The following is a 13,099-nucleotide window of genomic DNA, read 5'->3' as shown; positions in this document are numbered from 1 at the left end:
TCAGGAGAATGCTTTTCTTTCCTTACACCTGATGTGCAATACTTAATCTGCTTGATCTCAGTATATCCTACAATTACCTTCCAATTCTGAGCTGAAAAATGTTGATTGTGCTCTCGCTGTTTTATGGCAGTAAAGTTATGAGCTTACATTTTAAGTCCTTTTTGTGGAAACACGTTTCCCTTTATCTGACTTTAAAAAAGAACACGATTGAAAAATAGATGAGATTATGTTCTGATTTAAAGACTGCAGGATGAAATTGATCAGCTTGCATATTGTACATCATTTTTAACCGAAATGACCCTGATATAACAACTTCATTTCTCTTATAGTGGTTTTCTCTGTTTGTGCGTATGATTTGAACATCTTGCTCAATTACTGTCGCTTTAATGACAAACAAGCCTTGTCATCTGAAAGAATGCATTTAAATGTTTTGTCTGAAGGAGATCATGTCTGATCATTTTTTGTTATTTTACTGTGAGAATGCCCCGACACAGACAGAAATCATTTATTAAGATTCTATAATCTCAAGAAACCAATTGAGCTTCTATGATTGTCATCAGAAGGTATAATATCTTCTACTTTTATTTTCATTTTCATTTTCAGACAAAACCCTTAAGCCGTGATCTCCGGAGTGTGTGAGCAGACACAACCTTTCTCGTCTTCACCTGTTTAAAGAAACTTTGAGTATGTTTTTTCACATCTCGGGACGTGTGTGGAATTCTTTTGTCCTTGTTAAATTGTAAAAAAAAAAAAAAAAAATCCCCATTTCCTGGATTGCCTTGTTCTTGAAACTCAGAGGCAGAAAAAGTAAATGATATTTCCGGTGTTTGGAGCACATCTGAGTTAACAATGTTTTCTTGGAGAGTTTCTCACAAAGCTGTGGACGAGGTCTAGGGACTGATTCATGTTTTGCCATCTGCAGAAAATCTGGATTTTTTTGCTAAAAGTCATATGTGCGAATTACTCATATTCACATATATTTGTGTGTCTGCATAGTAGATATTTCCATAAAACACATGCAGTTGTAACATTTTGTGTTTCACACAAGGACTATGGTAAGAATGTGTCTCAATATGTGAGCATTTATGTTTAATGCATACACACTACTCTGTGTTATAGCTGTATGTAAAGCTTGTGTGTGTGTGTGTGTGTGTGTGTGTGTGTGTGTGTGTGTGTGTGTGTGTGTGTGTATGTTTGTGTGTGAGGATAGGAGAAGGTTTACAGGATTATCGCGTCCTCATCCCTCATTCGTCTGCTGGCCCTGACCCTTTTAAACAACACTCTATCTTTCTCTGGGAATCCCTCCATCCATCTGCATCAATCTATCCATCTTTTTCTCCCTCTCTCTTCTCTCTCTCTCTCTCTCTCTTCTCTTTCTCTCTCTCACCGCCAAACAACTCGGGATGGAGGGAGAGACAGAGGAGAGATGCAGAGAGAGAGAGATGATCCTGTCTTTTTCAACCTTCTTCTTATTCCATCAAGCATACATCTAGCCTCAAAACTCAACAATAACACATCCATCACACACACACACACACACACACACACACATGCACATAAGCACACACACCCTCAGCAGGGCAGCCAGTGCAGAGTCATCGTCTGCCTTGACTGAAAAAGCAAATAAAGTTTTATTCATAATGCAATCAGAAGCCTTCATGCAATAAAAAAAGAATATGCTGTCATCCTGAATCTGCTGCAAATCCAGTCATGAGTTGACATGTTCTCCTTAAGTGTAGATTAAAGTCCCATATTGATTTCATATTGTCCTTCTCAGCACGTTGATGAGTAGCTTTCTTCAGTACTGTCCCTATTGTAAACAATATCCATATTTAACCTGAAGTAGATAGAAATACAGTCTGAAGTTCCCTTTTAGGACACAAAGACCACATTTATAAAGCATGCTTAAAAAAAGGTCTAAGCATCGGGGGTGGTAGCGCAGTGGTACTGCACGCGTATGGAGGTCCCCATGTATGGAGGCCACAGTCCTCAACGCGGCCGGCCCGGGTTCATCTCCAGCCTGTGGCCTCTTTCCCGCATGTCCATCCCCTCGCTCCCTGATTTCTGACCCTATCCACTGTCTCTCTCTAATAAAGGCAAAAAGGTCATTAGGTTTGGAGAATGTGGCTAACATTAGCAGTGCAAGCATATAACCAGCCTGTGCTAAACATGATCGTTTGAACCAGAGACGGCCTGTACTTCCAAACTGTGCTGCTATCTGTTCACTGTGATTGTTCACATTGTAGAGCAAGGAGAGCAGGCCTGTCTGTGGCTCCAGCTAGTCATAGGTGGCTGCATTTTAGTGTGCGCATAGCATTCAACTGTCTTCAAGAATCAAAATTAATTTCTTTTAGTCGAGCAGTACCCAGTCATTTTTGTGCCAACTAGCAGCGGCGATCACGTTTAACCGTTTATTAAATGTGCATATTCCTGATGTGAATGTGCAAGCTGAAAGGGGAAGTTGGATTAATGAATAATGAATTATTATCATGTTCATTAAAGAACTTCAAGTTAAATCTCTCATCACCGGGCCTCGTCTGATTAACTGCCTTGTTTAGTTTTTAACACGACTGTGTTTAGGCCGGCATACGTAAGTATGGGTAACCTGCAATTTGTGAAAATACATTTCAAAATTATTGAAATGCTCCTCCTCAGCCATTTTTTTAAAAACTAATCCAACAGTTGGAACTTATTAACACAATTAAGTTCTCTTCTGAAAGGAGTCTTCAGTTCTAAACTGTGGACGAAGCTTGAAATACAGTATAAGAACATTTCATGTCATTATACTGAACTGTTCTGATATATGTCCGTGTTATAAAGAAAATAATTTGTGTTGCCTTGTGATCAATGAATGAGTGTTGAAATGACTTCTTTGGCAATGACATTATCCGACTGTCCCTGCATGTACTCATACTATCTGACAGTATGATAATGTGGAGCCTGTGTGGCAGTGAATCCTCTGAGACGTCTGGTTACCAGGGCGGAGACAGACAGAGAGACGGACAGGTTACCATGGTTATCAGAGCAGAGAGAGAAGAATGAAAGGTGATGAACTCAAGTAGATCAATGTGTGTGTGTGTGTGGCAGTCGTACAGCCGTAGGCAGACCGTCTTTGTGTCCTTGTCATTTTGTGAATTTGAAATATGAAGCCCGTCTCTGGCCAGCCCCCTCTGTCACTGTGTTCTCCCTCACTTTACGGTTTTACATTTAAGTATAGAGGGAAAGAGTCTTATCTGCAGGAAGTCAGAGTTGTCCTCGGCCACGAGAAATAGCTCTTGATGTGGGGAACGTCAACTCTCTGGTGGGGAAGGAACTGGAGCTGGTGCCGGAGGAGGAGTGTTACGCAACTCGATACAATAGTGATCAAGTCTTAGCACAGCTGTGGAACACAGATCCTGAAGCTGGGCTCGACCTTTTCCTTCACCGTGCAGTGGGTGTAGGGATAATGCTCACAAGCTGGGCGACACTGTGTTGGAGTTTTCCTCAGTCAATAAGTAGGCTGCCTCCCTTGGACTGACAGTTGTTAACAGGAAGGCTGTTTGCCTTTTTGGAGTCACTGTCGGCAGAGTCCTGGATGGAATCACTCAGGGACTTACTGGATCATACAAGTCAAGTCTGTTGAAGAAAAGTTTCACTTTGACTCCCCTGTGGTTCTCTTAGTCAAACAGGCAGAACTTACAGGAAGCTTAAGGTATGAGCTGTCACCAAAATCAAGTTAAATGACTATTAAAGAGTGCAGCGTTTAAACCCACACACGGTTTTATCTGATTGGGGACCCCTTCATGTGGTGGATCAAACCCAGGAATAAGCAGGATGTTGGCTCGGTTTGCTGGCAGAAGCAGGAAGCATTAGTTTAGAAACAGTGTGGCGAAGGAGCATGAAAATATGTTCATCAAAGTCAGTGTTTTGATCTTGTATTAAGGCCTTCACTTCCATATCTGTTCACTGATGTCTAGTTACAGGATTTCCTGTCCTGGCAACTCGACAGGAAGATGGTGCACACGACATTTGTATACATGGCTATACATTTCTTCAAAAATGTTATCTTTTTGCCTTCTGTCACTCTTACAATGTGGAAGAATAGAGCAGAGTGAAGAGGCTCCAACCAGCTCTCCACTGACTTGACTTTTTGAAATGGGACCCAGATATCAGGAGCTGAATCTCGAAGCCTCTCTAAAACTTGTGCCACACTGAAAAGATGGAACTGAAAAGATGCGGATAAAGCCCAAATAGAAGCAGCTTTATTATCAGTGCAGTGTTGAAGCTGAGGGACTGAGACTGAGTTCACCTTTTCTTTTTTAGATCAGGGAATCACCTATATATGTGTCAATACTGTTTGTTGTGCAGCAAGGGAGGATGGCATTATTCATAGATGAATGGGTGAACTTAACCTGCAACGACGCAGACACAAAGTGACATTGTTTTATTTGGATCATGTGTCATTCAAAGTTTGTGTATCAAATGTACTTAAAGCTGCCAAACTGCAATACAGTAAATCTTAGACACCATCAGAACGCGCTCCCTGTTTCAACAATCTTAAATAAATTAAATGAATGTACTTGACCGAGTATGACAATGACAAAGTGCAGCCCTGTAATGCAACTTAAAAAAGAAAATTGGTGTAAAGAAGTGCTTATTTTAAGGTACCTATAGCTGTGTGTTTCTGGAGGTGATATTGATCCTTTTTTGTTGTTATATCAAATATATGTCAAATATATCCATCATGTTTTGCAATCAATTATTAAAGGTTGGTGTGTAAAATACAGAGAGGGCAGATAAAGACCTTAAAAGGCTTAAAGTGCAGGAGAAAAGGACGGACAAGCCGGACAGCACTGTGAGGGTAATGTGTTTTTGACTTCTAAAGTTGCGTGGCATCTTGGACAACGTCTTACACACACTCCACGACGTGCTGGTCGGACACAAGAGCACTTTCAGTGCGAGACTGATCCCCCCCGCGATGCACCACAGAACGCCATAGGAGGTCGTTCCTGCCTGTGGCCATCAGACTTCATAACTCCTCCCTCTGAGAGTCACACACTTAGACAGTTGACTGTTTAAAACGGTGCAATCTGTTCAATCTGTCTACAAACTCTTCATTGATTTATTGTTCATATTGAACCCTATAAATACACTCATTTTGTAAACGTAAATATCACTGCGTTTGTACATAGTCTACTCTTCCAGTCCTGCCTGGTACTTTACATTTTATTATTTCCACTCTTCATTAACATCTATACTTCCTGCTTCTGTATTGTGTTTTAGAACAACGGTAACAACTGAATTTTCTCCTGGGATTAATAAAGTATTTCTGATTCTGAAAAGGATGTTTAATCCTGTTTACTTTGGCACCACAAGCAACCTTAAATAATTTAAATCACAGTTGACATCAGAAGTATATACAGTATGACTTCTATACTGACTTAGGTTGTGACCATGTTAGAAGTAATAACTGTAACATGTGGTCATTACCTCATGGGAACTTACAGTAAGTGTAAATAGTGTTATTGAGATCCAGACTACTTTGGCGATGCAGATTCTCAGATATCTGAGACGTTTGAAGGCATGTGTGTTCCACTGTGTGTCTGCAGACGTGTTTTGAGTGGTTGTGTGAGAACGTGTACACGTGTGAGAGGGGTGTCTCAGATGTTCTTCACGGTTCATCAGTGTTGACACTGGGCCAAACAGCTGGACTCATCTGGACAGACACCCATGCTTCTGCTCTGTTTTCATTACACTTGTTCCTCTCCCTTGTATCTGATCTTTACTTCACATCTGTCTCCTGTGTGTACAAGTATCACAAAATCATAATAATGTGTTTACGTTTGTATGTAAGCTGTTGACCTTAAACCAGGAGTAAGAGATGTGATGGGACACGGTTTCTGCATGTGTTTTCAAGACAGGAAATGCAAACCATGTGAGCGGTATGTTGAGCATTCCTATACTTGAAGTCCAACAAGCTTGCTGTTCACACTGAGACTAATGTGCTTTTACTATGGGAACAAGAGAAAAGAGTCGTAGGCGAAGTTGGAAAACATTCAAGTCTCTTGGTGCATATGTTTGGTGATGACATGCAGACGTAAACACTGTTCATTTTGTTTACAGCTCTCTGGCTCTGGATAGTAGAAGCTACTTTGCTTAGTGGATGGGAGAAGTCACCCATTCTCTGGCATGTGCGAAAATGACATAGATAAGATGGATTTTCAGGCTTTTTTATGCCTTTATTTTAGAGGTAGCTGCCATCTTGTTTTGTCTGTCAACCACTCAGAGGCTGTATTTGAGCTTTTTTTTTTTTTGTCCTTTGCACACATGGAGGTTGGTGTAAACGCTGGTTCCAGTGCATCCCAGTGCACTGAACAAATCATGGATATATACAGTATTTGATATGAAATCATTTTTTGCACATTTGATTTCAATGCAAATAGTTTTGATTGTGTGTTGTTTTCATTGTATTTTCTTGCAGACTACAAGAGCTACAAAAACACATGTCCACGTAAAACCAAAGTATTGTGAACAACTATTCAATGTGTGTCAGAAAAAAGACACTTGTTTCATACAGAACTGGCAAAACTAACATTTTAGACAGAAAGCGTTCATCCTGTTTTCCTTCACAAGGCCATATGAGAACAAATTTAGGAGGCCAAAATGTCTTAGTCCTCGTGTTTTACTTTTTATATCATAGATACGTGACAGAAATAATAGTAATTCATTTTCTGGGTATTTCTGTCATTAAGGCGCATAATTGAATTGATATCAAAGCATATTGATCAATATTGAATCCTGACCTGAGGAAGATAAAATTGCTAATGCATTCTCATAAAGTTCTTTCCCCTTCATGAATGATATAAACTGCATTAGACTGTACCAAAAATACCTCCAGATTAACTAACTTGGACATAAAGCACCTTCCCTCCCCCTCATGTTCCAAGGTAATTAGTCATAAAGAACATCACACTCCAGTGAAGCTGGCTTACAAGAAAACACAGACATTTATTGTGGCTTGAAATAAATAAAAAATAGCTTTATGAAGAAAAGGGTGAGCTGGATGTTCTTAAAAACAGAACAGCTATTTGGCATTTAAACATGTTTTTGCTTTAAAGGAGAAAACCACTGTCCTTATTTGGGCTCCTCTGAATTTACTTATTCAGCATGCACGTGTCTTCCTACTGTATGTTTGTAGCAAACCTTGAGTCTGAGCTGAAACTCCCTATTAACTCCCTATCCCTAAGTCCCTATTGACTTAGTCCTGGTCAAAGTCCCAAGTCCTCAGCAACCATTAATTGAGCACATGTTTAGTGCATTTAAGCTGAGCTTTATGTGTGAGTCTTTATGTTTATGTACCTCTGTATAAGAGGGTGACATATTGCTAAAACACAGAGCCAAATTTGAGGACAGAGAACAGAGGACACTCTCTGGAAAAGGACTGAATGTTTTTTTTTACACCTCCGATGTAATGATGTAAATGAAATAAGAGGGCTGTGCAGGAACGTAGAGTGCACCTCTCATGATGGTTAGATGCACTGATCATTTATGCTGCAGTGAGATCACTGCAGGTGTCTGACAAACTGAATCCCTCCTGATATTGTTCCAAATGTCCACATTTAATGACACCGTTTGCTAAATCTACAGCGGTATGACTGCAGTGTACACATCACCACCACAAACAAACTAAACTTTCCTTTTAATCTATTATTGTTTTTAAGCTATTTATTAGGGACTTCATGACCATCAGAATTTTAATGTGTGTTGTGTCTTATGTTTCTGTACTGGCGCTTTCCCTGCAACGAAGTTCCTAACTGATAAATAGTTTATTTGATTTGATTTGATTTGAAACAGGACGACAGACCAATCAGATTATCAATAAATCAATCATTGTTTGTATTCTTGTTTGAATGCATGAAGGTGAACACACATGACAGCTTTCACTCAAAACTGAATGAATCTCTATCAATAAATGAGTAAATAAATAAATCTGAGTCCTACTTTCCATCTTCAGAGTGTGAGTTCAGTCAATGCATTCAGAAAGTCAAGGCTCAAGTCGGACTGAAGTCCAGGACTACAATACTGATGAGTAAAAAGTAACACAACCTTATGCTACGACAAATTATACATTTTAGCTAAAGTATTTCAGAAAAACGTGATGAAAAATTGCTGCCATCAAAACAACATTTGTTTGTTGGTTTTCAGAGTAACTTTAAATCAAATTCACAACGTGAATACAGATTAGTGTTGAGACTAGAGATGATGATCTTTGTACAATTAAGCCAAACTTTTCTTTGTGTATTCATAAAAGAACTTATCTAATGCCTGTGTCATTGCCTGTGTGCTTTCATTTCAGGTCTGTTTCCTGCTGTGTTGAACCTGGCCTCCATGGCAGACGTAGACGCTAACGCTACCTGTGGCTCATCGGGTCCAGAGATGTTCTGTAAGCTGGTAGAGCACGTACCCGGTCAGCCCATCAGAAACCCTCAGTGTCGAATCTGCAACCAAAGGAGCTCCAAACCGCTTGGTAAGAAAGATCCATGCACACATACATCACTTACAGTACAGCGACGCTGATTACCTTCATTATTCATGCTGGATTAGTTCATTAGCTCCCAATTGACCAGATGTTAACCAATCATTTTGTCTGAAATAATAATTACCAAATGAATTGAGGAATCAATCTCAACATGACAAGAGGACAATTCTGCATAATTCAAACAGCTAACAGGCTAACGTGTTGCTATTCAAGCAATCAATAATGCAGCAAACAGATCAGCCAGTCAAAACAGTCTGTCTTAGGAAAAAGTATGTCTTAGCTGTTATACCGAGAGTGGACAAGACAATTGACACCACTGCCATTTCTATCCAATCAGTATGAAAACGGACACAGCAGAGGGTTAGCTTAACTTAACATATAGCATTTAAAAGGAAGTCACAAGCTCACTTGGCTGTGTAAAGGTAAAAACAGCCTTTCAGTAGGCTACCCTGAAAGCAAAAAAAACAACAAAATTGTAATGAACAAACATAAAAGATAATAAGCTCATAAAATAAATGGAAATAATAACATTGAGGTGGATAATTGTATCTTAAGACAAAACTAACTTTCCCAAGGCCCCACTTCATTATGAAATAGACACATAATTACAATCATTTTGGCAAAAATTAAGCTCTATTAATAATTCGCCTTTCAAATGAGGGAATTTCTCAATGAGCTTCTTAAAACATGGGCTGATAATGATTTAGAGGTAACTGTATGCAAAAGCTTACCAAAAGCTTAAAAAAACAGTATTTCCAAACTGTTGCTTTGTAAAAAAAAAAGTTATCTGGCAGGAAGATTGACTTGTTTAATGTCATTTTTTAAGCACAATATTACTTTCTTTAAACTTATACTTGTAATATATGTTGTAATCTTTGAATTTTGTTTTTAGTTTAACAACAAAATGTGACAATGATGAAAAAAGGTGAACTAAAGTTTCTTGTTTTACAAGTGAGCAAAGAAATACATTTTACCCAAAGAACATGTCTAATTTTTTGCTCAGGGTTGCCATTGTTAGTAACTGAGTGTCACACGAACAGTGCATAAATAGGGGGAAGAATGACAGCTGTAAATCAACCTGACATATTGCATTTCCACTTTAAAAACTGTGACTCAGATTGAATAATTATTCTCACAAAACATACATAGAAGCTCTGCGAAAGTGACCTTTGATAAATAACAGACTATTAGTCTTTTATCTGCCTTTTCCATTAAAGCTACTGTATTCAGTAATGAAAGACTGCCAGGAGGAGATCTACAAATATGGTGAGAGGTTGTATACCTTCACAAAGTAAAAATAGCTTTTGATAACATGGCCTTGAGCAACTGAAATGCCAGATTTTTGAAAAAGAGGGTCAAGAGCAACATTATTCCCTTAAGAAAGAAAAATGTTGGATTTAAAACTGAAAGCATTATTCATCAAATATTTGCAAAGAATAAAACAATGGATATCACCATGCCATGTCTCTTTGTCTGTTACAGAACATCATCCCATTGAATACGCCATCGATGGGACCAACCGTTGGTGGCAGAGTCCCTCTATAATGAATGGAATGGAGTATCATTATGTGACAATTACACTTGACCTAAAACAGGTACACAAACTTACCTGTCACGCCCAAGCTGTTGCTGATTTTATATTTCCTGATTCTAGTAATACCCTATCCTTGAGCTAACTCCTCTCCAAACTTTTAGATCATCTTTTTAATGTCAGGTTTTAACTAAAAGTCAAATGTAAAAACACCTTGTTTAGACACTTAAAGGCCAAATACTTAAATGATTTTCAACAAGTTAAGATAAGTCTCAGAGGTTCCCAATACATGATCCTGTATTTTATCATTTCTGTACAAACCCATATATTTCAGCCCTGCTCAGAACATGCTGTTTCTGTGTCTATAGCTTTTTTTTTTTTAAATGAGCGTGTCTGGCCACACCCCTCTGTAAGGGTTTGGGGGGCTTTCTTACACCATGCCCTCATTCATGGTGGATAGGTGGACTCAGAGGTCAGTCACCCCACCTGGCGGAGGGGTGACTGCATACCCTTTGTAATGTCACAACGGAAGAATCTCCAAACTGTCTATTTGAGCACAGAAAAGTGGAGACGACAGGATGGATTTTTCTAATATTTGGGGGGTTTATAGTGAGACTATAGGAACACACGTTAGTGTTAGAAAACCATGGAAAAGTTAATTTTGCACAAGATGTAATCTTCCATCTTATAATGGTGTATAACATGATACACAGACAAAGCTAAAAGCTGTCAATTATTGAGCCTTTTTTTTTTTACTTTGATAGATTGATAGTTTGCAAGAAATGTTTAAGAATTTAGCAAAGGTGTAAGCTGTAACAGAGGCTTTATTAATCTGAAAGTGTGACAATGAACCTAATACAATACAACCTACAACAATAACATAAAATGAAGCATTTTGTCTTTTCCTGCCTGTACTGAAAGGTGGCTTCATCGTGTTTCTTCACAAAGGATGACAGCTGCTGCTCTGCTTGGATTTATGTTGGTCACAAAGGATTTTAATGATGACCTGCCATGATTGGAATCCACTGTGACTGCCATGAATCAAACCTGACCACAGCCTCTCTTCTCTGCAAAGATGAACAACTTAAAAATATATATAAATAAATAATATTCAAGCTTCTATAAACAGAATCAAAAGTAGGCATTGATCAGATTTAGTTTAACGCTCGCTTTTAGTCTTTTTGTCAAACATCTAGGAAACTGGTCCTACAGTTACATCTCCATAGTTTTCATTTAGAGTAGTCCAACGTGTAACCTTTGTAGCATTTTCATTGGTTCTTTTAATTCAATGGGCGGAGCAGGGCATAGTCTAGCTGCAGGCTCACTCTGGAGACAGAAAGCAGCGCTCATAGTGGACACAGGGGCAAAGACCGAAGTGGCAGCGAACGGAGCACGGCGCTCACAGAGTGTGGTAAATGTGGTAATTAGGTTCCTAACAGCAAGCAACTCAGTAAAATCTTCGACATTTTATCAACTAATTATTTAATGAGTGGATTAATTAGAAACAGAAATAACTACTTACATTTAGGATATGTGTTATTAGAAGCACTAAAGCTCCTGGGGTCCGGATTAAAGATAAGTTAAACATCTTACATTTTAAAGATGACTTCCACACACTGCAAATCAGTGTGTGGAAATCACACACTACATTTTTTAAATCGGATGTCAATAATTAGTATGGACTCTCTGTAGTTGTGTCTTTACCTTCTCATTTTCTCCCATTCCTCCTATATATCTCTATGTTTATGTAGTGAGGGAGAGTTGAGCCTTACCTTCCTTGGTTGCTTTTCTGTCAGGTTTTTATTAGCTGCCCACACAGCTACAATATAATGCTGCATGTTGTTACTGCTATCTGAGCTTGTATTTTATTGCCTTTGGAACGACCACAAAAAGTTAACGATTTGAAGTTGTCATGAACAGAAATTAATCCAACTGCAGTATTTTCAGCAGTTTTGGAATTAGTTAAAACAGCTTTTCCTATCAATCATTTCACAAGCATGCATGTCACTCTTTAAATAATTGGATTTGAATTTCTGACTGAAAAGCTTGGCAGGGCTCTGTGATTGAGCGCCTGTGTACTGGCATGGGATGATTTAGGACATCCAGTTTAGTTTGGAAGTGTGATTAAACAGATTAGGCTGCCAGATTATAATTATTTAGATGTCATGAGAATAAAACTAATGAGGCTGTGAGACTTGAGGTCGTGAAACGCCTGGATCATTAAATGAAGCCTATCACAAGATGCTCTGAAGCTTTAAAGGTTAAAACAGATTGATTAAGGATTAAATGTGAAATCTTTAAAAAGCTGAAGAAAAACAGAAAGAAATGAGAGTGTAACAGCTTTGACCTAAAATGTAAATGAATGGAGCTTGACCGGATTATGTGATTACGTTTCAACATTTTTGTCAAGTTAAAGGTCACATATTATGCAAAATAGACTTAACCATGTTTTCTAGCACTAATATGTGTCCTTAATTTCTATAAACTTCCCATTTAGGAGAAAATCCATCTGTCGTCTTTTACCTGCTCCACTTTTCAGAAAAAGTGTGCTCAAACAGGCCGTTTTGAGATTGTCCCTTCATGACATCACAAAGGGGAGTAACCCCTTCCCCAGGTGGGTGACACTCCCACAGCTTGGTATTTGTTCTGCCCTCTGAGTCTGCCTTCTCACTGTAAACAATAGGATATGGAGGGAGAAAGCCCGAACCACTCAAGTCTATCCAGATCGGCATGGTCAATACACTCATTTACATTTAAAGCTACAGACACAGAAACAGCCTGTTCTGAGCAGGGCTGAAATAGATGGGATTATAGACATGATCAAATACAGGACCAGAGTGGATTTTTGGCAAGAAACTTCACAAACATCTTTTGGGGAGCTGTGAGACTTATTAAAACTTGTGGAAAAGAAGGAGAATATGTGAGCTTTAAGGTGCACTTTGAATATTGTATTGTGAGATTGAATCTAGGTCAAGATTTTTGTGAGTGTCCCATCTTTCCTGTCTCTGTTCATAATGGACTTAAACTAATGCAAAAGAAGACATACAGAG

General features: G+C 38.8%; 1 protein-coding gene across 3 annotated transcripts in view; it reads left to right on the top strand.

Moving 5' to 3' along the window:
* Window positions 1-13,099, top strand: part of lama2 (laminin, alpha 2) — a 178,323-nt gene that overhangs the window by 24,245 nt on the left and 140,979 nt on the right. For all 3 annotated transcript variants that reach the window (XM_079344159.1, XM_079344161.1, XM_079344160.1), the window contains exons 2-3: window positions 8,336-8,506; window positions 10,001-10,113. In XM_079344159.1, the coding sequence (XP_079200285.1) occupies window positions 8,336-8,506; window positions 10,001-10,113 (284 nt within the window). The remainder of the gene's footprint in view (window positions 1-8,335; window positions 8,507-10,000; window positions 10,114-13,099) is intronic.

This window comes from Symphodus melops (assembly GCF_947650265.1).
Source record: "Symphodus melops genome assembly, chromosome: 1".
Classification (NCBI taxonomy): domain Eukaryota; kingdom Metazoa; phylum Chordata; class Actinopteri; order Labriformes; family Labridae; genus Symphodus; species Symphodus melops.
The sequence above is the reverse complement of the archived record's forward strand: the minus strand, read 5'-3'. Positions and strand labels throughout refer to the sequence as shown.